At 43.7% G+C, this 24802-nt stretch overlaps 11 protein-coding genes across 11 annotated transcripts; 4 read left to right on the forward strand and 7 right to left on the reverse strand.

Moving 5' to 3' along the window:
• Positions 1–38: 38 nt before the first annotated feature.
• Positions 39–878, reverse strand: VTP21DRAFT_2925 (uncharacterized protein; the record flags this gene model as incomplete). Its single annotated transcript, XM_069393171.1, has 4 exons — positions 39–472; positions 528–642; positions 720–737; positions 825–878. 4 exons carry the CDS (start codon positions 876–878, stop codon positions 39–41), a joined length of 621 nt encoding a protein of 206 aa, XP_069249535.1.
• A 679-nt stretch (positions 879–1557) lies between these two features.
• Positions 1558–2463, reverse strand: VTP21DRAFT_2926 (uncharacterized protein; the record flags this gene model as incomplete). Its single annotated transcript, XM_069393172.1, has 7 exons — positions 1558–1693; positions 1768–1834; positions 1906–1957; positions 2024–2132; positions 2211–2263; positions 2329–2403; positions 2461–2463. 7 exons carry the CDS (start codon positions 2461–2463, stop codon positions 1558–1560), a joined length of 495 nt encoding a protein of 164 aa, XP_069249536.1.
• A 381-nt stretch (positions 2464–2844) lies between these two features.
• On the forward strand, positions 2845–3621 carry VTP21DRAFT_2927 (uncharacterized protein; the record flags this gene model as incomplete). Its single annotated transcript, XM_069393173.1, has 2 exons — positions 2845–2910; positions 2983–3621. The coding sequence occupies 2 exons, from the start codon at positions 2845–2847 to the stop codon at positions 3619–3621; spliced, it is 705 nt and encodes a 234-aa protein (XP_069249537.1).
• A 674-nt stretch (positions 3622–4295) lies between these two features.
• Positions 4296–8901, forward strand: VTP21DRAFT_2928 (uncharacterized protein; the record flags this gene model as incomplete). The annotated part of the gene is made up of 12 exons (XM_069393174.1): positions 4296–4313; positions 4480–4621; positions 4754–5314; positions 5379–5597; positions 5662–5885; positions 5967–6122; positions 6191–6422; positions 6486–6624; positions 6691–6931; positions 6998–7153; positions 7217–7415; positions 7481–8901. 12 exons carry the CDS (start codon positions 4296–4298, stop codon positions 8899–8901), a joined length of 3708 nt encoding a protein of 1235 aa, XP_069249538.1.
• A 638-nt stretch (positions 8902–9539) lies between these two features.
• VTP21DRAFT_2929 (uncharacterized protein) lies at positions 9540–11802 on the reverse strand (the record flags this gene model as incomplete). Its single annotated transcript, XM_069393175.1, has 10 exons — positions 9540–9585; positions 9653–10009; positions 10090–10232; positions 10310–10426; positions 10521–10652; positions 10729–11009; positions 11083–11180; positions 11242–11378; positions 11453–11603; positions 11681–11802. 10 exons carry the CDS (start codon positions 11800–11802, stop codon positions 9540–9542), a joined length of 1584 nt encoding a protein of 527 aa, XP_069249539.1.
• Positions 11803–12553: 751 nt separating this feature from the next.
• Positions 12554–13465, reverse strand: VTP21DRAFT_2930 (uncharacterized protein; the record flags this gene model as incomplete). The annotated part of the gene is made up of 6 exons (XM_069393177.1): positions 12554–12618; positions 12692–12884; positions 12944–12997; positions 13058–13151; positions 13224–13266; positions 13426–13465. 6 exons carry the CDS (start codon positions 13463–13465, stop codon positions 12554–12556), a joined length of 489 nt encoding a protein of 162 aa, XP_069249540.1.
• A 159-nt stretch (positions 13466–13624) lies between these two features.
• On the forward strand, positions 13625–15083 carry VTP21DRAFT_2931 (uncharacterized protein; the record flags this gene model as incomplete). The annotated part of the gene is made up of 6 exons (XM_069393178.1): positions 13625–13815; positions 13890–13972; positions 14040–14123; positions 14192–14292; positions 14369–14495; positions 14560–15083. The coding sequence occupies 6 exons, from the start codon at positions 13625–13627 to the stop codon at positions 15081–15083; spliced, it is 1110 nt and encodes a 369-aa protein (XP_069249541.1).
• Positions 15084–15579: 496 nt separating this feature from the next.
• VTP21DRAFT_2932 (uncharacterized protein) lies at positions 15580–18000 on the reverse strand (the record flags this gene model as incomplete). Its single annotated transcript, XM_069393179.1, has 3 exons — positions 15580–15770; positions 15845–17594; positions 17665–18000. The coding sequence occupies 3 exons, from the start codon at positions 17998–18000 to the stop codon at positions 15580–15582; spliced, it is 2277 nt and encodes a 758-aa protein (XP_069249542.1).
• A 52-nt stretch (positions 18001–18052) lies between these two features.
• VTP21DRAFT_2933 (uncharacterized protein) lies at positions 18053–19665 on the reverse strand (the record flags this gene model as incomplete). The annotated part of the gene is made up of 3 exons (XM_069393180.1): positions 18053–18354; positions 18619–18818; positions 19592–19665. 3 exons carry the CDS (start codon positions 19663–19665, stop codon positions 18053–18055), a joined length of 576 nt encoding a protein of 191 aa, XP_069249543.1.
• A 544-nt stretch (positions 19666–20209) lies between these two features.
• On the forward strand, positions 20210–21069 carry VTP21DRAFT_2934 (uncharacterized protein; the record flags this gene model as incomplete). The annotated part of the gene is made up of 6 exons (XM_069393181.1): positions 20210–20404; positions 20472–20525; positions 20592–20645; positions 20712–20779; positions 20841–20953; positions 21020–21069. The coding sequence occupies 6 exons, from the start codon at positions 20210–20212 to the stop codon at positions 21067–21069; spliced, it is 534 nt and encodes a 177-aa protein (XP_069249544.1).
• Positions 21070–21292: 223 nt separating this feature from the next.
• On the reverse strand, positions 21293–24564 carry VTP21DRAFT_2935 (uncharacterized protein; the record flags this gene model as incomplete). Its single annotated transcript, XM_069393182.1, has 15 exons — positions 21293–21487; positions 21559–22014; positions 22088–22167; positions 22233–22359; positions 22431–22562; positions 22623–22880; positions 22945–23087; positions 23153–23246; positions 23311–23379; positions 23473–23630; positions 23697–23838; positions 23901–24068; positions 24129–24208; positions 24271–24344; positions 24425–24564. The coding sequence occupies 15 exons, from the start codon at positions 24562–24564 to the stop codon at positions 21293–21295; spliced, it is 2316 nt and encodes a 771-aa protein (XP_069249545.1).
• Positions 24565–24802: the final 238 nt, after the last annotated feature.

The raw sequence follows: 24802 nt of genomic DNA on the forward strand, positions 1-24802 counted from the left end.
AATCAACAAGAAAATAATAATTATTAGATAAAGAAATGTTACCAGCAACAGCTCGCTCGCTCTGATGGCCGCTGCGTCCGATGACCTATAGACATCACATCGCTCTCTGTCATGTCGAAATCCATTACAGGAACTTTTACTATTCTTGCAATATGTGTAAACGCTTCTTCCACATTTGTTCCATCTTTGGCGCTTGCTTCAAAGTGAGATATTTGCTGCTGCCGACCTGAATAACGCTGTGCGAATGCTTTGGCCTGTCTTCGGGATACCACTCGATCATCAATATCGATTTTATTTCCAATAAGTATGAATGGGAATTCTGTGGGATCGTGGATGGCGGCCTGTTTGATGAACTCGGATCGCCAGCGTTCAAGATGTTCAAAGGAAAGATAGTCTGTGACATCGTAAACGAGGATGCAGGCATCTGCACCGCGATAAAACGCTACACCGAGGGATTGAAAGCGCTCTTGTCCTTAGTAGAGAAAATAAGACAATGGATTGCTAGAACCAATTTAAGTCTCTTGTACCTGCTGTGTCCCATATTTGCAGGGTCACTGATCGCTCTCCCAAGAAGACCTGCTTCGTGATAAAATCTGCCCCGATAGTTGCTTTATACTGATTTGTGAAGCGCCTATGAATGAACTTTAGAGAAAAGGCAAAAATTCGATAAAGTACTTAAGCAATAGTAAAATAAAATCAATCTCTACGCTTGTAATTACCTGATTGCGAAGAGAAGTCTGTGCGATTATACACGAGAATAGATGAGGATACATCGCAAGAGAATGAAAATGGAGATTATTAAAGATAATTCATAAGTTACTTACTTTTCCGACACCACCATCTCCTATAATCACCACTTTTAGTATTTCCTTGGGCATGGAACAAGCGGATAGGCGTGAGCAATGGTTTGGATAGAGCGACAATCTATTGAAGGTGTTGAATCAGCGGATAACTCAAAGAAAGCTTTGTTCCTTGATAGAGCGTATTATTTTAAAATTCAGTCACTCGCTTTTAAGTGAATGCAATTTCTACTGCATCTCTAGGCTTGGTATCACAAAATACAGCAGAGATTAGGGCTGAATTTCTATGTGGCGGGTGAACCTGAAGTAGAACTCCAAAAAACCCGAACCATTAAGCCATTTATTAAGCTCGTTTTGTAGAAGTTAAAAAAAAGTATAATTAACTTGGATGCTAATAGCTTAACTCTACTTGTTGTTCCGGCTCTCATTCTTATCTACACTTTAGATTCTCAATCGTTTTTCAAATTTGCCCATAAGCTGGTAAATCGTATTTGCAGACCATTCCGTCTATGAATGCGTCAATACAGGCCAATAGGTCATGTACCATATGGGGCATTTTACAAGTTGGCATTGATGAAGGTTGAGAATAAGATTGGGATGCAACCGGAAAAGATATAAAACTAAGAATTTTGCAAGGTATGCTGGAGGCCAAATGCAAAATGAAGCAGATTCCACAAGAGCTGCGACGAAAAAATAGATCTACATAGATTGAAGTTGATCGTATTTTATTCATATTTACAGATAGGGCCATTATTATCTATATTGTTTGTTCAGCTATTGGATTGGCATGGATGGTTATACTTCGAATACGGACATCTTGGATCGGACGATATTTTTCATCGACAGGCACCTTTTCAATAGCATCCAAGGTAGTATCGGCACCATCAATTACCCTGAAAAAATAAACAAAAGTTAGTGAAAAGAGGTTAGATCCATGTTGACCCTGAATAGATTAGACGGTTCTTACTTTCCAAATATAGTGTATTTTCCATCGAGATGGGGCTGCTTGCCATAGGTGATGAAAAATTGAGATCCTAATGAAAAATATGAAAATTTCCTTCATATATATTCTAAGAATCTTTCAAACACACTCATTGATATTTACCATTGGTATCCGGACCTGAATTGGCCATCGATACGATGCCTCTAGCATTATGCTAACAGTGCATTAAAATAGTTAATATCGAGTTAAAGACAAATTTCAGTGTATATTCTGCAAAAACCTTTAGTGTAGACCGTATTTCATCTGCAAATTTCCGCCCCCATATTGAAGTTCCACCTTTGCCTGTTCCCGTAGGATCGCCTGTCTGCACCATAAACCCGGCAATATTACTGTGATTATGAAATGTAAACAATAATAAAAAAGGTAAAGGGAATGCTCGCATCGAGGAAAATTTATTTAATCTTTACCGATGAAAAAGGGTGTTGTCATAATACCCACTTGCACATAATGCAAGAAAATTCTATTTTGTACAATACGAGAGGAGAATCAACGAGATCCATAATTTAATTTAATAAATATAAATACCTCAGCTGTTCTTGGAACTGCCTCACAAAATACCTCTATTTTGAGCTCACCAAGATCTGTATTTAGTGTGACCGACTAGTACAGTATGTCATTAGAGAGAATGAGTAATATTGGCAAGTTAGCTGAACATACCATTTCACGCACTTCGTTAAAAATTGCAATGGGTAATGTCTCGGTAAAGAAGCATTGGAAATAAGCCACGAAAAATTTTGTAACTCCGATTAATATTTGTTACACCCCTGATCTCTAAAATTCCCATCTATAAGTTTATTATTTCCCCCTGTTTGTTCTGATTGCAAAACAGTTCGCTCTATTTTTTTTTCTCTCTCTCTCGCTCAGCTAGCTTCTGGTCGCGTAATTATAAAATTAAAGGTAACCATTACATTTTGATCTACATTTTGACCTGTGATTTTGACCTTTTTTATGAGAGCGGTACAAATTACGCGTTTAATCCATAATACTAACGCGTAGTTTCTTTCTATTCATCAATTCAAGCACCGGTTTAATCGTTAACTGATGTCGCAACTCTCATACCAAGAAAGGAGTAATCTCGTAAAGTCGCTGAAAAAGAAGACTTTGAATGTAATTATACGCTTAAAAAGCGCGTTAAACACGTTTGATTTTTGCTAAATTATTTTTTTAACTCTCATTTAGGCTGTTGCAGCACTTCGGACTGTCGCTGACTTTCTTGAGGAGACAAACAATATTTTACCACAGATATTCAATTATTTGTATGAAGATGCTCATGCTGTTGCCCCAAAACGCAAGCGCGATATCGATCCAAACGCCCCTAAGAAGCCAAACACGGCCTATATTCTTTTTAGCAACGAAGTGCGTCCTAAGATCAAAGCCGAATTTCCTGATGCAGATCAAAAACAAATCGTAACGATTATCGGGGAAAGGTGGAAGCAACTTCCTCAAGAGCAGAGGAAAGTATTTGAGAAAAAATACATGGAGGGAAAGGAGCGCTATGATGCCGAGAGAAAAATGTATTTAGCGAATCAAGAGGCGGAAAAGCACCCACATGAGTTAGAGGAGGAGGAAGAAGAGGAGGAAGAAGAGGAGATATCTGCTCAACCACCACCTTCAAAGAAGCATAAAGCGGATAACGTGAGCCAGAAATTGGCTTCCCATGAAAATATCGAACCAGAATCTTCTAAAGGTGAAGAGAAGAAAAAGAAAAAGAGAGGTAAAAAAGGGGGTGCGGATGTTAATGGTAAATCGCACACTGAAGAAGGAGTGAAGGGTAAAGAAGAAGGCGGGAAGAAGAAGAAGAAGAAACAAAAGCAGTAGCGATTACATAGTTAATTTTAATATGAGTGTTAGTTTTTTTTTTGTATCTCTAATAATTAATAATAATTTTGTTTGCTTGGAGTGTGAGATTGTCAATTATTTTGATATATACCCTTAAAGCACTCTTAATTGTGGACTGGAAAAATGAAACTAGTATTAAATGTAGGGCTCGAAAGGCTTTCGGCTGAGAAGTTGAAGATCATATTTGCCCTCACCAGGGTTTCTGCGAAGCTGCTGTGATTGAAACTAAAGTTATATTGTGTTTTTTATATTGCATGAAATATTCGAGACGCTAGAAATAATACGTGAAAAGAAGAGCCAGGGCTGTTAATCGATCGAATTATGAAATTATAGACATATAGATAGAACGAATGCCTACGAAACTCTAATGCAAAATATGTCAATGAATGCTCTTGGCATCTATGGTGAATTCTTTTATTTTAAACTGCTTCCAAGCAATTAGTGCCTAGAGTCCCCAAATCATATCTCGACATCTGTCCTAATTTGCAAGCCACATGTCATTTTAAGATCTTGGATAGTCTGAGATATTATTGGGATAGTTCTCTTTTCTTTCGCAGCGAAATTTTCTTGTTTCGTCCTCGTCTTGCCCTTGTTATTTTTTCGTGTTTTTTCTTTTTTTTTTTTTGGAGGATATAAATTTATAGGGTGCCAAAATGCAGATGTTAACAAAGGTGAATGTCACAATCATGCTTGAGGTTTTCGATAGAATCCATCATCCCCTTTATTTTTTGCGTTAAAAAGTTTTTTCTATCCATTTTCTTTTTTTATTGCTTCGGATGAGCAAACCAGAGATCTATATATATATATTCATGTATTAACCACCATTCTTCCTAATAGTTTGAGTCAAAGAGCAATAGGGTGAAAGGGATTGCGTTTCATCCGAAGCGGCCATGGATACTGGCTGCACTTCATAATGGGTGCATTCAGCTGTGGGATTATCGGATGGGGACCCTTTTAGAACGTTTTGATGAACACGATGGTGAGTAATTAAATACTAATTTTTAATTCGTTAACCCCCAAACTTAACTTAATATCTGGGCTCTATTCTGCCTCTTCTATCTTTTAATTCTTACTTATACTCACTCTGCTTTTTTATTTTTATATCTCACAGGCCCAGTTCGTGGAATTGCCTTCCATCCTACACAGCCTCTTTTTGTCTCAGGTGGCGATGATTACAAAATTAAAGTATGGAACTACAAGACACGCCGCTGCCTATTCACATTGAATGGCCATCTTGACTACGTACGCACAGTCTTCTTCCATCACGAGTGCCCGTGGATAGTTAGTGCATCAGATGACCAGACTGTTCGCATCTGGAACTGGCAATCTCGATCGTGTATCGCTATTTTGACGGGGCACAATCACTATGTTATGTGCGCGCAATTTCATCCTAAAGAAGATCTTGTAGTGTCGGCATCACTCGATCAGACAGTGCGTGTGTGGGATGTCTCTGGGTTGCGGAAAAAAGGATCCTCGCCTGGATTAATGCAGTACGAAGATGCTTTCCAGCGTGCAGGTGCTCCACCCGAATTATTTGGTAGCCTGGACGTTGTGGTGAAATATGTGCTTGAAGGTCACGACCGGGGCGTGAACTGGGCCGCATTCCATCCCTCTCTGCCACTAATTGCCTCATGTGGTGATGACCGCCAAGTGAAGCTGTGGAGAATGAATGGTTCGTACTAAATTTATTATACCCCGTGCTTGGAATCAATGAGTAATGGACATTGTTTTTATAGACTCAAAAGCATGGGAAGTCGATTCATGTCGTGGTCACTTCAATAATGTTTCCTGCGTACTCTTCCACCCACGCCAGGATTTGATCATCTCCAATGGTGAAGATAAAACGATCAGAGTGTGGGATATGTCCAAGCGTACCGCTGTTCAGACATTCCGTCGCGAACACGATCGTTTCTGGGTTATGGCTGTTCATCCGGAATTAAATTTGTTTGCTGCTGGTAAACCTGGTGTTTCATTATTCCCTCAACTCCTTTTCGTGACATTTCGCCTCTTTTTTTTTAGGGCATGACAATGGTTTGATCGTATTTAAGCTAGAGAGAGAACGGCCTGCATACGCCGTACACCAAAACAGTCTTTTCTACATCAAAGACAAATATTTGCACGTACACGATTTTAGCAATGGGTCTGATAATTCGGTTCTTTCTGTTCGACGCTTAGGAAATCAGTATACGCAGCCGCGCTCTCTTTCGTATAACCCTGCTGAGCGTGCAGTACTCGTGACAACGGTGTGTTATTCACATTTTGCCACACTTTCAGGAACGATTTCTAATAGGCTCTTTGTAATTTTATCGTTTTGGCAAATATAGTCGGCAGAGGGTGGACTTTATGAACTCTTTAACCTTCCTCGTGATTTTGCTTCCGGTGAGCCGCGCGAACCCTCTGATGACCAAAAACGGGGGCCCGGTTCCTCTGCGATTTTCATTGCACGTAATAGATTTGCGGTGCTTGATAAAATCAATCAGGTATTTTAATTGCTGGCTATTTCCACTTGTAGGCCATACTTTAAACATTATGTTCATCTTTTACATAGCAAATACATATTAAAGACCTTTCCAACGCTACGACTAAGAGTGTGAAGCCTCCGGCTCAAGTGAATGAGATATTCTACGCAGGCACCGGTAATTTGCTTTTGAGCACGCCCAACTCGGTAATCCTCTATGATATCCAACAGCGTAAGACCCTTGCGGAATTGTCCACACCGCCTGTGAAATATGTGGTTTGGTCAGCAGATATGAATATGGTGGCATTGCTTAGCAAGCACAGTAAGTTATTTATTTTTGAGATATGATAAGCATGATAATTCATTTTTTTTATTTTACTTTAAGCTATTACCATTGCAAACAAACTCCTGGAACAAAGTAGCCTCATCCATGAGACAATCCGTATCAAGAGCGGTGCTTGGGATGACGTGGGCATCTTCGTTTATTCCACGCTTAATCATATTAAATATGCTCTTCCCCAGGGGTAATATATACCGTTTTTTTCATTTATTTTGGAATTTGGCTGATCTCTTGGATATGATTTATTTAGTGACCACGGAATCATCCGCACGCTTGAGCACCCTGTATATCTCACTCGTGTCAAAGGAAAATCGGTGCATATCCTCGATCGGGATGCTAATGCCCGTGTGATCACGATCGACCCAACTGAGTATCGCTTCAAACTTGCCCTCATTAAACGTAATTATGACGAGGTGCTCTATATCATTCGTAACTCGAACCTTGTTGGTCAAGCGATCATTGCCTATTTACAAAAGAAAGGCTACCCTGAGGTTTGCTCTTTTCGAGGACAACATTGGTTATGCTTATAGGTTAATTTTTTTTTTCACCCTATATAGATTGCTCTGCACTTCGTACGAGATGATAAGACGCGCTTTGATTTGGCGCTAGAATGTGGCAACTTGGAAGTTGCCCTTGAGACCGCGAAGGCCATGGACCGTGAGGACTGCTGGAGCCGTCTTGCAAAAGAGGCCCTAAGGCAAGGCAATTTCCAGGTAATATGGCCCACCCTTTTTTTTTCAATAATTGCCGGCTAATTCTCGATATCCTCCTCTCAGATCGTGGAAAAAGCCTACCAGCGTACCAAGAGTTTTGATCGTCTTTCATTCCTCTACTTAATTTCGGGAAGTACGGACAAGTTGCGTAAGATGATGAAGATTGCAGAATTGCATGGCGACCAAATGCTACGATTCCATAATGCCCTCTATCTTGGGGACGTGGAGGAGCGTTTACGTCTGCTTAAAGAAGTTGGCCAGCGTGCGTATTCACTGTTTGCATTCCTCTTCCTTTTCAGCTGTATTCACCTTTTTATCTGGAATTAGTTCCTCTTGCTTATCTGACTGCTAAAGCACATGGAATGGCTGAAGAAGCCGAGTCGATTCTTGCTACCGCGGATCTTACGCCCGAGGATGTAGAGGATTATGGTGGTCGTGGCGATCAGCTTGTGCCTCCCGAACCCGTTGTACGCTTGGAGGATAATAACTGGCCCCTGTTGTCCGTCCCCGGTGGATCTCTGGCTAACGCTTTCGCTGCAGCAGCAGAGAATCAGCCCCCAGTGCAAGGAGTTGGTGTTCCTCAAGCTGCAGCAGCTATGCTCGAGAATGTGGAGGATGCCTGGGGCGCAGAAGAGGACCTCATTATTTCTGGTGGTGTCCAACTCGTCACTTCGGTTGGTGGTGAGCCCGCAGGCATGGGTGAAGAGGCCCTTGACGTGGATGCTGGATGGGGCTTCGATCCCGATCTCAAGGTACAGTTGGAGGCAGAAGCCATCAATGGCGCAGCACAAGAAGCCGCGGGCGACTTCGTGGCCCCTACCCCTGGCCAGCCGGAATCCGCACTCTGGGTGCAGAACTCTCCACTGGCGGCCGACCACGTTGCTGCGGGATCTTTCGAGACCGCTATGCAAATCCTAAATCGACAGGTTGGAGCCGTGAACTTCACCCCCCTCAAGCCGCACTTCATGGCGATGTATCAGGCCACACGTGCCGCCATTCCAGGCAATATCTCGATGCCTCCTCTTGTCGTGCCCATTCGGAGAAATCCCGACGAACAAGAGGTGCGGCGCTCACTCCCCGCCCAAATCAACTCTCTCCAGCGAATTGTGTCCCAAGACTTGCAGTCGGCGTATGCGCTCACCAAGGCCGGAAAATTCCAGGATGCCACCGTCACGTTCAAGAAGATCCTGCATTCGCTTTTGCTGCTTGTCACCGAGGCCGACAAGGTCGACGAGGTGCACCAGCTGGTCAACGAGTGCCGGGAATATTTGGTGGGTTTAGCCATTGTGCAAGAGCAGCGTAGCCTCCCGCCGGAAGAGACAAAGCGCGCGCTTGAGCTTGCCGCTCTCTTCACACACTGCCAGCTGAAGCCTGCCCATATGCTCCTCAGCTTACGGAACGCATCCACTGCCTGCTTCAAAGCCAAGAACTTTGCCACCGCTTCTCTCTTCGCTCGCAGACTCCTCGAACTCAATCCGCCTCCCAACGTCTCCACCCAAATCCGCCAAATGCTTGCCGTATGCGAGCGTACCCCGCGAGACATCATCCCTCTTGACTACGATCAGCACGCAGCCTTTGTTATCTCCGCAGGATCACACACCGCCCTTCTACGGGGCGCAAGCGGCGATATCGTACACTGCCCCTATTGTCGCGCAAATTACGAAGTGAGCTACAACGGAAGTTTGTGTCAAGTGTGTGAGATTGCCCAGGTGGGGGCGAATTCTACTGGGCTGAAGGTGTCGCTGTAATTGTGTAGTTGTGTGGGGAGGAGAAAAAAAAAATCCTTTTTCATTCCATTGATCACTTTCTATTCTATTTCTATTTTCTTTTCTTTCTTCCTGGGAGTGTATCATTCCTTTTTTATTAGAAGTATTTTTTTTTTGTTGTATGGGAGTTTTTTTTTGTTCCGTTTCTTTTCTTTTTACCACAAAAGAATACGAGTTAAGACAAATAAATGGGAATATATTTTACATTTACTCAGACTACGGATGTCACGGATAAAATAACAGGAAAATAGACAAAAAATAAAGAGTGGAGAAAGTTTAAAACCATATCGGGGATGGACATAGATTAGATGAACCAAGTCAGACCTCAAAGAATCACCACGATTGAGATTAAGACCCATCCACCACTTTGGATTGACTCCCAGTTCGTTGCAAGAAAATGATAGCAACAAAACAATCTATTCCGCACTCGGGTGCCAGAAAAATCAATAGGAAAACAAGCCTTTATATATATAAATATATATATATTTGCTATATATATATATTTATATCTAAACCGCAAGCGAAAATAAACCAAGAGCTGTAGAAATGAAAATAAAAAAAAAAAATAAGAGAAACAGGGAAAAAGAAAATGAAAAAGAAAACAAACAGGAGTGCTAATTTTACATATCTTTCTGCAGCCGATTCATCCGTTCCGTATCCACCCAACTACGAAGAGAAATGGGTCAGTGCAACAGAGAAGAGTGAAAAGCAAAAACCTCAAAGGAGAGCTTACATGCGAACCGATTTATCATCACTCGCGGATGCAAACATCAAAGGATCTGCGGGGTTCCAGGCCACGCTGTTGACCACAGACGTATGCCCTTTGAGCACCTCGATCAGTGTTCCGTGATCCCGGTGCCACACGTAAACGCACGAATCCTCGCTTCCGCTCACAACAAACTGTTGATCCCGCCCGCCAAAACATGCACGAATAATGTAGTCTGCTTGTCGATGCCCCGTGTATTTACGCTCTAGTGTGCGGTCCTCTAAGTTCCAGAGATGGAGCCCAGAGGGCTGCAGGCTCACTAACAGGAGCTTGCCGTCCGGTGATAGGCACACTGAACTTATACTCGTGCTCTCTTGAATGCACCTGTTTTTAATAAAACGCTCAGCCAACCATGTGGTTCGACAAAGAGTTGAATGAAACAAAGCAAAACTAGAATAGCATACACTTCTTCTGTCCAATTTTCTAAGTTGTACTTCCGAATCCGATGCTCATTGCAAACCCCTATCAGAAAACGTCCCGCAGGATCTACGATTAAATCCCGTGTGCGCTGAGTCTTCCATCGGTGAATTAGTGTCCCATCCACATTCTAGCAATTGTATAGATCCAGTTGTAGGTGAAAGTCCCATCTGCAACACAATGGTGTTTGTGTAGAATATGCATTACCCATAGATATACGCTGAAATCAAAACCAGCAGTGGCGAACCGTTCCCCATCCGGCAGCCACACACACGCAGATATCTGCTCAGTGTGCTTCTGCACCGTACGAATGCACTCTCCATCCTTGTATCACAACAGAGGAGGTAGGGGTTATTAGGATAATAATTTTCAAAAGAGTGTGTGGGTAGCGAAAATAGATGGTATCGTGATATTTTACCTCAACCCGCCAAATCTTGACTCCGTCTGCAAAATCAAATGAACACGACAGGAGCATGGTGTCATCAGGCGACCAAGACACATACGATACAGATTTTGTATGTCCCCTTAGTGTTCGAATAGATTTGCCCTCCTAATAAAGTGTAGTAAGACATTAGCGTCAGAGATGGAACCCCTGTCTACAAAGCAATAGTGGCGTTGTGCTCTACCTCGACATCCCAGATGATGACCGTCATATCTTTTGAAGCAGATGCCAAGAGGCGTCCAGAGTTGGAAAATGCTACAAACCAAACCTCATCGGTGTGCTGCTCAAGAATATGCCGTGTCACGCATGGGAATTTGGCACGAGTGCATTGATGATCCGTGTAAAGACATAGAGTGTCGTCATCGGTGTCATGATATAGGCAACGAGCACGCTGGTACTCGTTTGCCTGCAATAGCAGCGTCTCTAGTCTTCTTGCTGGAACCATGATAGACGAAGAAATATATTCTAAGAATTGCAAAACCATTTAGAGATTAGCTGAAACCATCCCTCCCTTTTCCAATAAAAAAACTTCATATACGTTGGAGATCTAATAGAAGTTTCTCGCGGGAAACACCACCCGCCCCATCCCATTCTGCTCTCCTCCTCAAATTTTCCGGATTTGAACACATCATATAGCTAAATGCAAAAAAAAAAAATCAGCATCACGTGTCATACCAATTAAGACGTGCGCGCCAACCTAGAGAGAGAATGTAATCGCTCAGGTGCTGAACTTAGGGGTGTCAATTCATTTCGCAATACGTGTAATGCCCGTTTGAGTTGCTGAGCTTCAAGCAATTCGAGATATTTTTGCTGAGAAATTAGGAATTTGACTTTCTATTGGCAAGCAAAAGAATACATTAAGACAATGTCATTTCCCCCTGCGATTCATTCGACGCTGGAAAACCTACCTGCAGGTCTTCTCCTTCATTTAACCCCAGCCCTGTCAAAAGGCCTTCAGCCTCTGACCAATCTCCCGCCATTACTGCACTCCGAAATCTCGCAACCTCTGTTGATTCCAACATATATCCCGATTCTTGCTCTAATACCGACGCCGATTCGCTAAACAATCAAAGTTGATTTAGTAATCTTCCATCGGAATGATAATGGTCGTTCCTATGAATTAAGGGCTTTCATACTTGTAACCTAGATCTTGCAGCGCCTGGACGATTAAGCGAACTAGCTCTTGGGGCTGGAAACGGGTTCGTGGCATGTGGCCATTGAGCCCATTCACCCCATTGGGCTCTTCTTGAGTAGTCATGGTTCTAGTTTACCCTCACGCTGAGATTAGGCTCCTGAAACGCGGATAATATTTTGAGATAAGAATATGACAAAAGCTAATTCCCCCAAAAAATTATTAAAGAAAAGAAATAAGATCCAAGGGAAGAGAAGAAATGCTCAGACAACCGCAGCCACTGTGGAGTATGGGAAAATGGGTGAATTGGAAGAGGGCGGTAATTGAAAACGGCAAAGATGGGGTTAAGAGAACAAGGGGAAAAGTGAAGGGAAAATTAATAGATAGCCTCCACTGGTGGAGATGGAGGAGCTATTGCGTGACTTGTCATGTAATTAAGTCACATTCGGCATAAATGCTTTGAGAAGATGACTCTAGTTTCGAGCCATCATTCTGATCTATGGCTTCATCCCACCCCACCACTTTTTCCAGTGTTTACTTGTTAAAGGCTTGTCAAGTTATCACCGCCCTATCTGCATATATTTAGTGAGCTGTTTTAAGAGAGGGAGAAGGAAGCGACGCATCCAGGCACTACTAGTTTTATGTCGTAATTATTCTAACACTATCATGGCCATCCAATGAATACATTAACTCTTTAATATCGAAAAAAAATAAGACCATAAGGTTACTTCACACGTATATATATGTAACATAAATCGGAAATATCCTCAAATCAAACAAAAAAAAGGAAAATCGAAATAATGATATATTAAGTATAAAGCATTTATATTTTGAGAGTAAAAGAGTATAAAAGATCTGAAGTGAATTTGATTTGCAATTAGTTCACCTGAGTGCATTCGCGGGAGATATGACCCTCTTGTTGGCACTTGTAGCATTTTTTGGCTATGAAGAAGACGGATTGATCCAATTATTTTACTTCCCTTGTACTGGTCATTCACTCAAGAAAGAGGCCTACCTTGTTGAGGACTAGGGCAATCGCGGGAAACATGGCCGAAGTTGCCACAGTTATAGCATTTTGATCCCTGCCTACAATCGCGCGACATGTGGCCCGTCCGACCGCAGGTATAGCAGCTCATCGGCCGTCCATAGCCTCCTTGTTGACCTCTGTTTTCAGGGCAGTTTCGGCTAATGTGGCCAGTGTTACCGCACTAAAGAAACATTAAATTTCAGAGATGAAAGGCTAGATAGCGCGCATTCTGATACATACCTTGTAACATGACTGAGTGCTGCTCTCCTGATTAGAGTTTGGGCAATCTCGGGACTGTTTAAACGCAGTGGGTCAGATTAATATAGAAGGATGCATTATCTGCCCATTGCTTACAAGATGACCAGTTTCATTGCATCGATAGCAGGTTTTCTCCGCACGCTCATTAGTGCAATCTTTGCTCAGATGACCCTGCTGGTTGCAGTTATAGCTGAGTGGTTGAGGGAAAACACGATGAGAAAAATAAAGTATAGAATTATCCATGCTAGGTCAGATCATTTACCACACGGGCGAGTTCTTTGTGCAATCACGAGCCTGATGACCAGCTACAACAACAAAACACAAACATCATTAACCCCAACCCTCCCCCAGAAGAACATTCAAGTCGTTCCAAAAAATTCAAGATGCCCATAAAGAATCATCTTATATTGGAAATATTCCAGTTCCAATGGATAAAAATAAAGAATAGAGAATTTGTCATTTACATTCGCCACAGTTGTAACAGGGTTTTCCACGGAACGACATTTTTGCTTATGAAATGGAGGAGATGAAAGGAATAATTAATACGTCAATTCCACGCTAGAGAAGAAAAAAAGGGTGAAAAAATAAACAAAAACATTTTGCTGCCGTCTCGAGTGCACGTGCCTGTGGCTTAGACATCTCTATTGCCAAGAGAGAAAGATAATGGTGGCGGCTGACATCTCCCCCTCCCATATCTACACCAGATATTTGCTCACAAGCATTTTCATGACGAATTACGAAGATCTACGAAAGGTGGTTCCTGTATCCAACGCGGGATCCACCATCATTGTAAAATGCCGATGTGCCACCGAAATCAGGCGTATCCCCATCCTTAACATCCCCACTTATGACGAGTAGAGTATTTTTTTTCTTATCCATGCTCGACATTAAATTGACTCGACCACATGAAATTCTCCTCCCTCTGTAGATTATGTTTCATGATGCAACGTTTGTTCCGGCCCAAGCTCTCTGGAAATCTGGACAATTTGGTGCTGAGATACACTGATGAAGGTGACTTGACTATTTGCTGATGAAGAAGGGCATGATCGTAACCGGCATTGTATCATTCATCTCTTAGATGGCGATCTTGTATGCCTCACAGATGACACTGACATAGCTCATGCTGTGAGTAGCAATAACGTTTTAAAAGTATCGGTGTTTGGTAAATATTGTGTCTCATTTTCACATCGAGGTTGAATGCCCATCTAACACGTCATTGGGTTATCTTAGATAAAGAAACTCTACCACTTCCTGTTGCCGATACAGACACGCTTTACAGCAAGTTCCGTCATTTGGCGCTCTCATCTTCCAGTCTAACCTCCCTAAAACATGTAATTTTGCATTTTGCTTACTGCCCGTTTTTTTTTCACCATGGCTAACGGTGTCATCTCGATATCCCACGTATAGGAGCTATCGAACTTGCGCGACACTATAGGAAGGATACTAGAGGCACTACCTGACAATTCACACGAAGAAGAGCAAGAGGTGAAGCGACCAGCATCGGCAATAAAGCCCTTGTCTACTCAAGATATGGGTAAATACAAAGTTGAAGTGATTTATTATTTTCATGCTGGGCTCATTTTTTTATTCTGTGATAGCTGAGCTTCTCGACTCAAAACACCAACAATCTCAAAGTGTATCCTCCGCCACCACCGAGCAACCTATTGCCAGCGCTCCGCCCTACTCTCCTTCGGCACAAAGACCTCCCCAGCGAATGTCCACCGGTCCTTACCCTAGCTACCCATCCCCACACATGCAATCCCAGCAGATACCACAACAACCCCCTGTGCATCCTTCCCATCCTCAACCATCGCAGCCGCAGCCACCACAGCAACCCAGTCAGCCCCAAGATGTACAGCCGCAGCAACCACCTTCCCAAGCTAGCTACGCGTCCCCCCCTGTCTCCTATAATTACCCGCCGCCTCCTAAAACAAGTAATTACTACTCATCCCCCCCACCCCCCCCAACGCAGCCTGGCATCTACCCACCCCAGGCTCCACCGGTTAACTCCAATTATCCTTACCAGCAGCAGCCGCCGTCGGGAGCCGCACCACAGCCTGCGCCGCCCTCTGGCCCTGGACCTTATGGATACAACCCCCCGCAGGGATATGGCCGTTACTAAAAGGCGAGCTACGGCGGAGTCGCCGTGAAATCCACTTAGACACTTGGAATAGTTGTTTTCCTCTATCCACTTTAAGTGCTTGGTTATACATCTATTTTTTTTATGCAACCTTGTTAAGCATATATAAGGGCCAGCCATGATAATAAAAGGCCGTTGACCATCCAATGGATGAAAATGAGCTCTGTCCATCTTGTGTACCGCCCTAGCCCATGGGTCACTGGAGAGAGAGAGAGCACTGGCATCACCGCCAGATGAGCACATAGTCGGAAAGTTTATTTCCGATGCCGTAACAAAGTGTCATTGAACAAAAAAAAAAAAGAAAAACTAAAACAAACTATCCCAATAATGTTAACTTACATCTACCCTGCAAGTAGTGACTTGTGAATAAATAATGTCCAAGAAATAGGAGTGCACAAATAAATAGGAAATAGGAATGAAAGGGGTTGTGGTGTCTCCCGAGGTTAGCTTAGTATTTTTCTCTTTCCTCAGGTAGCTGTTACTCGTATAAACTAGGCGTATCTATGGAAAGCATCTGCATCACCTCTCCGCCATCGAAATGCTTCCTACACGAGGCTATTTCGTCCTGATCGAAACCCCCCACTGGGGTGATGGGAGTGATGGGAGTGATGGGAGTGATGGGAGTGTTGGGAGGGAGAGTAGAAGGAGACCTTTCCTTTGGGGCGATATCTAAAGAAAGGAGAGTAGTAAGTACTAGGGCTTTAGCGCACAAGTCGAAAAAACAAGAGCCAACACGAGTATACCTGTGGTGCCCGGTTGCGATGCGACGAGGGAAAACTCGTCGAGGATAGCCGTTACCATTTCCTCCGACCACCCCTCCAGTTCCCGCTGAGACCGAAATTTCTCAGCCGATGGCTTTTCCATCCGCGCGGACACCCCTATGGCGACCAGGTGCACGGAAGCAGGCGCAACTTGGTTGGCCGATTGTACTTTAGCGATGGGGGTCAAACTAACACGAGGAATGACCACAGAGACCAGCGGCTGGCTCTCATCGTCGGTGCCAGAGGGCGATGGAGAGAGTTCGTAGATGAAGTCCTGCCTCGAACGAGCCAGCACGTCTTCAAGCGTCCGTATTAAATTAATATCGCGGATGCCGAGGTGTTTGCTCTTCAATAAGTGCAGTGTCCTGCTCAGATACAACAGCGACTCCTCGCGGGCCTCACTGGGTCCGGACTCCGCCAGGAGAAGATGCACACAGGCGCTTGTGTTCAGCCCGAACACGACCATGGTGTGCAGCATTTGGTTGTCGGGGAAATCAAGTACAAATTTGGCCAAATTCACAATGGTTGCGGCGGGGATAGTACACTCCGCAATGGACGTGTCCTCAAAGAAGAGGAACAAGTCGCCCCTTCTCTTTGGGAAGTAAGTGTGAATGCGAAGAATGTTGAGATAGAGCAATAGTTCAGCCGCGTTGATGGGATTCAAGTTATGTGGAATCAAGTTCATCAATCGATCTAGATTGAAACGGAGCGATGTTTCGAGCGACCCTGTGGGGAGCTCGTTGTCGCCGGCAGGAACCGCATTCTCGGGATCTATCATGGATCGAAATTCGGACATGGGGACAATACGAAGCCACACTTCCGACAAGACAACCGATAGGTAGGCCGAGTTGTAGAAGGAACGGATTGAGTAGGCGTGCTCTTCCAGGGGCGACACATTCCCATGGGCCTTGTCGTAAGCATACAAGAGGGATTCGGTCTCGTCCTTCACCGGCAATCGCATATTCGTCACCACCATATCCTTGTCAATCCTTGACCCGATCTGGAAATAAGCCCAGGTGAAAGCGATGCGCATCGCCCACCAGATGTTGTTTCGGAGCTCCCGCTCTAGAGGATCGAGCTTCTCCCGGAATTGGTCCGAGTCCTGCTCCGGTATCCGCAGCTCGGTGGCCATTTTCCATGCCGTTGCTAGCAGGGCCATTCCTTTGTCCGTCTCGGACACGTAGATCAAATGGCATCCCAGGATGAAGAGGCCCTGAATTTTCTCAAGGGAAGCCTTGTAGGGCTCGCTCTCAAGCAGCGAGAGGGCATATTCCGCAAAAACCGAACCCGGTCGCCCATTCTTTGTTTGATTGAAGATAGGGATGCAGGTCATGTTTAATGCTGAGGCGAAAATGGCCGAGAAGAGGATGGGGTCGATACGATGCTCGTTATAATTTCGGTAAATGATGGTGCGATTAAGAATGTTCGGGAAAAAATGCATACGAAAAAAAGCATGGATGAGTAGAAGGGCTTGGTCATCGGTGATGGCTTTAAGAGGATCTCTATGTTGAAACATGGGGATGGATGGATCAGCGCCGTCGTCGCTGGAAATCAGCTTTGGGAAATTCTTCTGAACCGTTTCGCCAACGCTCAATGAGCTCATTTTCTCGATCAAGATGCCGAGCATTTCATTGATCAATATCCTGGTGCCTGGCGAGTGGCCGAAATGCATCCCTTGTGCCCAGCGCCACACCGACACGATATCCAGTGTGGTGGAAGGCATTGATTTTATCTATGAAAAAATAAGACGCGTCAATTGAGATCCTCATCCGAGCCATGGCATATGCCCCGGGACTGCTCACCCCCATCCCGCTGATGATATAGTCGAGTTTATTGAGAAGCATTTGGAATTTCCCAAACAACGTCCCCTGCTCTCGCATGCGGAGCAGCAGCTGGTGGTTGATGGAGAAAAGGATCCGCTCGTTGGGGATGACGTTGCGATTGGGGCGGCCTCGACGCGCGCTCTTCTCCTGGTACCGACACTCGATTCCATTCTTCTTGCAGCGAGAGCAGCCCCCCAGATTCCCGTCGCATTTCTGCTTCCGCTGGTGGCAAGCTTGGCAAGCCTCCTGGATGCGGCGCTTCTTGTCTTTCGCAGGCTCCTGGAGGAGCAGGGGCCGTGCTGAGCTTGGCGGCATTGATGGATTTGCAGTGCGCTACAGCCGTCGAATGGCTTCGCCGTGAGGCATTTCAAGGCGGATGGTGGAAAACACGGGGCGAAAAGACCAGCTCTGATTCATATATCCTAACGCTTGAGTTTTGCATCTCCAATTTCCCGTTTTCAGAACTCCGCCGCCCCGCATCCCCCCAACACTGTTTTCCAAACCTTGGCCTTCTCCCGCCCATCCGCTCGGCGGCCATAGTCCCCTCGTCGGGACTCGGATCGCAGCCCGGCTTTGGCAGGATTCTCGCGGCAGCGCCTGTGGCCCCACTGGGCCTCTTCTCCGCTTCGTCCTGTCGCGTGCCGCTCTTCTTAAACTTGGAGAGGCGGTCTTAAATCTGCCAGCGCGGCCTATGTGATGCAACCTTGCTCCTCTCCTAAGCGGAATACTGCATATCGCATTTAAGTTGCAACCCGTCCCTCTCCCCCTTAAGCCATTGGTATACCGGTGCTCTTCCTTGTTCCACGCCCTGTTCCATCCCCCCTCAGTCCTCCTATTTAGCAAATAAGGGTGTGCACGGCTGAATGGTGAGCGGATGGTGGCTGATCATAAATCAATAATGTCAAGAGCCAGCCCTCCCCACTGTAAGCTCACCACCCCCTCTCGCTACCGCGGAGAGGCCGGTCCTTTTCCCACGACAGAGGATCGCGCCCACACGGCCCCTTGGAATGCAGACCGGGACATCCCGCTGGCTGTACTGCACGGCTTCGGTAATTCCTCTCAGCATGGGAGTTTTTTGTAAGTTGTTGGTTTGTTTTGGCTGTCGACTGAAATTAAACTCGACGGTCCGCAAGCTTTACAAAAACTCGGAGGAAATGAGTGGCGCGCTTCTTGGCCAAATCCTCAAGACGCGCCAATGCGGCCAAATATCCAGCTGGGAAGACCCGTCAGCATTGAGGCAAATTTGCCAGTCCTGGCCAAGAAGCAGACCCGAAGCCCATCTCTATACCTCGCACATTACATATATTACATAAACTGGTTACCGTTGGGGCTCCTTGGGAAGCTAAGCGGCAATTGAATTACAGGAGGTTTCTAGTATATGCATGTCTCTTGCAGAACTGTGTATTAGGGCAAAGCTAGCCTCCTGGTTGCATCTGCTGTTGCCATGCGAGAGTCATGTTTCGAAAAATCCCGGGTGTAAGCCGGACCAATTCCTCTAAAGAAATGTTCTTTTTTTTTATTGATGCTTTTTTAAGCTTCAAAGGTTTCGTAGAAGTCAATACAGGGTTTTGTTTAAGCTCATCAAGCGTTGAATGCCGCATTCACCCGTTCAATTCATAAGATATATCAACGCGTCAACCGAAATTGAACGTGTGTAACAGCGTGAGCAAGACTTTTTTCATTTGGTATGGCCGTGCGCTGCATTTAGTGTGGAGGGAATCGACATTTTACCTGTATTTCTCCGAGAAATACAGGTCTATCGCAGCCATCCTGAAGAGCTAGTTGAAGTCAGAATAATGACAGCAGAGATGGCCAAACAACATTGGATGACTACGATGTTATGGATTTTGCAGCTGGGTCGATTTACGGCTCAAATAGACAACAGGCAGTTGAGGCCGCCTGTTACCAGAGTAGCACACCGACGTTTGAATAATCAGTATGAAAAGTATCCTTCTTGGGGAACATGCGCAAACACGCCATCGAAGCGTTCTCAATATATGAAATTCTACCACAGGTGGGGAGTAGAGCCAGTATTAACGATATTGTCAATCGAAAAGTTGGCCATGGAACCAGCTATCGAGTTTAAACGATCATATCTTGTCGTTCACTAGGTCATGCTGCATAGTCTTGCAGAGAAAAAGTAGAAGAGGCTGTTGAATTTACCCCAGGCATACTTTTGAAAATGCTTAGGAAACCCAGCCCCCCCAAAAGTAATGCGAGACTACTTCATGTCTAAAGTCTCCGAAACATTATGAATCTCAATGAGTTTCACAACTGTGAAACTCATTGAGATAGTTCCTCGCTCATTGACCAGAGAACTTGATGGAGCGCACTAACTCTCGCAAGCTGCCCTTTTTTACCCTTTTTTTTTCTATAATCGCTAAATGCACGGACCGTTTACCACTTGTCACTGCCAAAAAAGTCGAAACCTTCGACCCGGATTACTTTCAGTGGCGCAGCTATTCTCCAATCTAGACGTCTCCAAGGTCGAAAATAACTACGCATCTAGAGAGTCCAAGACAGAATGGAAGATCTACTCCGTGCAAATTTCGTGACATCAACTCTAATAGTTGCAACCACTGCATTTTTTGTCGGATATTTTCTGGGATCCAGAAATTTTGCGGCGCAAAAGCGTGATTCCTTCAACGATGATGATTGGGAAGATTTGAGTGAGCAGGAAGATGAGGGAATCGATGTATATAATGACGATTATAAGATGGTATACCGCCAAGTTTCGTAATGTATCGTATGGTCAGTGGATTTCTCAATAATTTCTTTTACCACAGGTACTCGTAGTTAGAACTGATCTTGGAATGACAAAAGGAAAAGTTGCCGCGCAGGTGCATCATTATTAATTACGATCTTTATTGCTGCTCTGGTAGTGACCTCATTTTTCTCCTGAATAGTGCTCTCACGCTACATTAGCTTGCTATCGTGAAGCTACACGGAAATGTCCTAAGGTGAGTGATGTTGAATTCGGACTAGTTAATGGCTCTTTCACCTATTTTTTTTTCTGCTCAACCAAGATTTTGAGAGCATGGGAAAGATCTGGCCAGGCCAAGGTCACCCTTAAAGTGGAGAGCGAGCAAGCAATGTATATACAATAAGTTTTCAGACCTAACTTAGAGACTAACTTCCCTGGCTTCGATGTACAGGCTCGACTTGCAGAGTAAAGCGAGACAATTGGGTTTATGTGCTCAGAGTATTCGGGATGCGGGCCGAACGCAGATAGCCGCTGGATCACGTACTGTGCTGGCAGTTGGACCTGGTAAACTTCCCTTTTGTAACTGTTATCATATTCTATCGGTTTAACGTGAACCTCCTACATCACCAGGTCCAATATCCGCAATTGATCGGGTTACAGGGAATTTGAAGCTCTATTGAACTTCTATAGAACCAGGCTTTAATAATTTATATACTTGTATATCAGGAATACATCTTCAAGATAATACCAATAATAAAATAGGGCAAAACCATCTAAACATAGTCATTGTGATCATAAAAATATATAGCGTTACAAAAATGCACAGAGAAATATAGAGTGTGGATATATATACATTTAGGGAGTGGAATTCTAGACATAAACTAACCCCTTCCAAGTCCAAAACTATGCAACGTAGCTGTACATATCATACTGGCCTGATACACGTTCAATGTATTCGCTTTCCAAAAGGAAGTCAATACACTTTTTAATATCTTGTACTGGCGGTATAAAACTAGACCTCAGCTGCGTGAGCACCTCGTTCATCAATGCAACATGTCGCATCCTCTTTCGGGTCTTCATTATGCGGACAACGGCAGCCTGCAAACCACATAAAAAGAGAGTAAGAATCAGGGCTAAGAAAATGCTTGTAACTTCTCCAGGATGTCTACCCTTATTTGCCAAGTTCGGTCCTCTGAGATGGTCCTGTGAGTCTCACTGGCCTCCGCCTTCACCTCCGTTTTGGCTTGCAGGTTGAGGTTTATTTTAATTTTTCGGCTCCTATAATCAAAATTAAGCCTGTATTGGCTCCCCGGATCGCCCACTTGTGCCCCCTGGTCAAGTAGGAGCACGCGTGTTTTACACAAGACCCGAAGCTGGGCGTCGAGATCACTTAAATTGAGGGCCGTTGCCTGGGCAAGATCCTCGTAGCTATGAACATCCGCAACGTTGTATTGCAGTAGGATACCCATTTGATAAAATGAAACTTGGAAAGTGTAATTTGCCCTGGCTACCCTAAGATAATTCGCTACGAGCTCTGCTTTGCAAAGATGGCTAAGTAGATTGAGTTTGCGACCTGAGTACTTATTCAGGTAGAATGTCTGAAACTCATGGTAGATATTGATCACCTAGCCACAATAGGTTTGGGGCACCTGATTAGACAATTTGATCTGATTATTCCATAAAAAAAGAATGACATACTTCCTCTGGAATATTAAATGGAGTAGCGGGAGGGTTCAGTGGCCAGGCTGATGTACCAAGAACGTTGATGTAGAAATCAACTATTGGAAATACATCATATGAATGTACTAACAATGCTTTAGTAGCTTTAAAATAAGGTACATACCAGTGGAAAGCTCTTGTTCGTGACGAGCCCTCTTTGCAACTTGAAATTGCTCATTCAGTCCTCTGGAAAGTGTTATATCAGTAAACATTCGCTGAAGTTTTGAGGTGTACTCATAGCCACAGAATTCCTGTAGTTTGTTTAAGAAAGGTGAAAACGAGTGTTAAAAGAGAATACACGAAATCAAAAAGAGTTGTCTACCTTCAATTTGGATATCATGTTTATTTCCACGTCTTCCGACAGAGATATTCCATTCACCAGTCGTCTCGCCATCAATTTGCTATAGAATTTCTGAAAAACATCTTTATCCTCGACATATTTGAACACTATCATCTAATAATCGAGCAATTTAGGTATCTTTTCTTCAGTTCAAAAAAAAATAAACAAACTCACTGCATCATTTAACCGATCCTCCACTTCTCGATCCTCAAGCAACTTGGAGCTTTTCCGCAACAGCAAATCGCAGTACCGAGCAAGCAACTCGGGGGATTTTGCGCTTGAAGACCTACTTACTTTATTTCGATTGATGTATTCCCGACATGCCCTATCAAGCGAAGCCACAAAGCCAGGATCACCAGAGAAAGCTGTTTGGACGAGTTCGAGATATTTGTTATAAGCCTCGAGAAGGGTCGTAATATAGGTCCTCGAATTCTAATAATTTGCAGAGGAACGATTATATATTGCAATCAGAACAAGCGTCTCATTAAGTTCTTACTAATTGATATCTTTCATTACTTCCATGGAGAATTCTGTCGATAGAGGTTAAACCGGCTCGTCTAACATGCGATTCAAATAAATTTCGCAAAGGAGCCAAGCCATGCGGGATCCGTGAGAGGAGAGAATGGAGTCGGTGCAAGTCTGATGGGAATATACATTAGGATGATATGGGCAAAGACAAACGACAGATGACTTCCGATAAATACCCTCATGCTTCTCGGCATCTAGTAGGCCCTGAAATTCATCTTGGATAAGACCAATATGCTCTTTAATTAGAACATTTTCGCATATAAGCTTGAGCTATTAAAGTAAAAAAATGAAATATTTATAGGGTGGCTCATTGACATCAAATGATCGAACTTACATTCTTTAAGGTGCTTTGATGAAGATACAATTTGACTCGATTTTCCTCTTCTTTAAGGCGAGTCTCTGCCTATGATTTTTATAAATGTGTATATATGTATATTGTTATTTAACAAAGTTCGTTTAAATGAACAAACCCAACATGTAATGTTCACATCACTACCTTTTTCATATACTCAGGAACACTATGCTCACAAATAATTTTCTTGGACTCGGCACGATAAAAAGCTTCAGTTGCTTCAATGAATGGTGTCTCAAAATACTTCTGATAAATGTCTAGTACGGTCTTGTTAGGTTCAGCTTCATCCATTCCGACTGCAACTATGATTACGACATGTCAGTATTGCGCTCGTCACAAGAATTAATACAGTCAAACTCCCAAATTACCGTAGGATTCTATAGCAGTTCTGATCAAATCTGATTCGATAGTACCCCCATTACGTTGTTGTTCAATTAGCATAAGGATGGAGGCCGTTACTTTATGTTGAACGGCCATGAAAAAATGGTCTCTCCAACTAACTAACGATAACTACACCATTCGTAATATTAACACAACGGAAATACGATAGCATATGTTAGCTTGATACGTACTATATAGACCTCAAACACGTTCTTGTGCCCTTCTTCAATCCCCCTTTTTATCCAGTGGCGATTCAAATATTGAAATACATGATGCACATAGCCAGCGGCGATTGTGTACCTGGACCACTTCCTCGCATAAAAACGTAACAACGATTCACTAGTTTGGTTCTGTGATTCCTAAATCCAACATTTAAAATAAACCTTACAGAATGTTATATTTCATATCCGCATACTAACCTCTACGATATTTTTAAGGTGGTCCTGAATAAATATAGTCAAATTTCTATACAGATCTCCACCCATAAATGTCGCTCCAGCTTAGGCGAAGAGAGAAATTAAGAAGGGTAATTAAAAGGTGTGCATAAATTCAAATACATACTTCTCGGTATCATTCTTCCAGAAGGGCTGTAGGCCATGGTTGATTTACAACTTGTCGAGTAATTATATATTGTTCTATATGTAGAGAGATTCATATCAAAATTTTATTAGAGAACCAAACGCACATATTTGTAAAGAGGCAATTGTTTTCTTACGTGTATAAGCTCATAAAACGCTGGTAGTCAAATCCTCGCTCCATGTGGTTCATAATTTGATTAATACCTTCCTCAAGAAATGCCCATGTTGCCACCAAATCGTCTGGAGAAGGCAATTCTTCCCCAAAACTTTGCACCATTCTGTTAATATCCAGGTATATGAAAAGGGTATGCAAGAGGGCGTATGTATATGTTTTAAGGCATTAAAATTGTGTTAATTTTTCCCTTAGCATTTGAACGAAAAGTGGCCAGTTAACGGCCCTCCAAGTTAAGGGCTAGTCATGAGAGTAGTCATCTTAATTGCTTGAAATTATTAGATTCGTGACTAGTTTTTTTTTATTTCTTTCGTGCGTTTGCGCTAATTCGAGCTTAATTCAT

The sequence above is a fragment of the Calcarisporiella thermophila genome, assembly GCF_041956535.1.
Source record: "Calcarisporiella thermophila strain CBS 279.70 unplaced genomic scaffold VTP21scaffold_16, whole genome shotgun sequence".
Lineage (NCBI taxonomy): Eukaryota > Fungi > Calcarisporiellomycota > Calcarisporiellomycetes > Calcarisporiellales > Calcarisporiellaceae > Calcarisporiella > Calcarisporiella thermophila.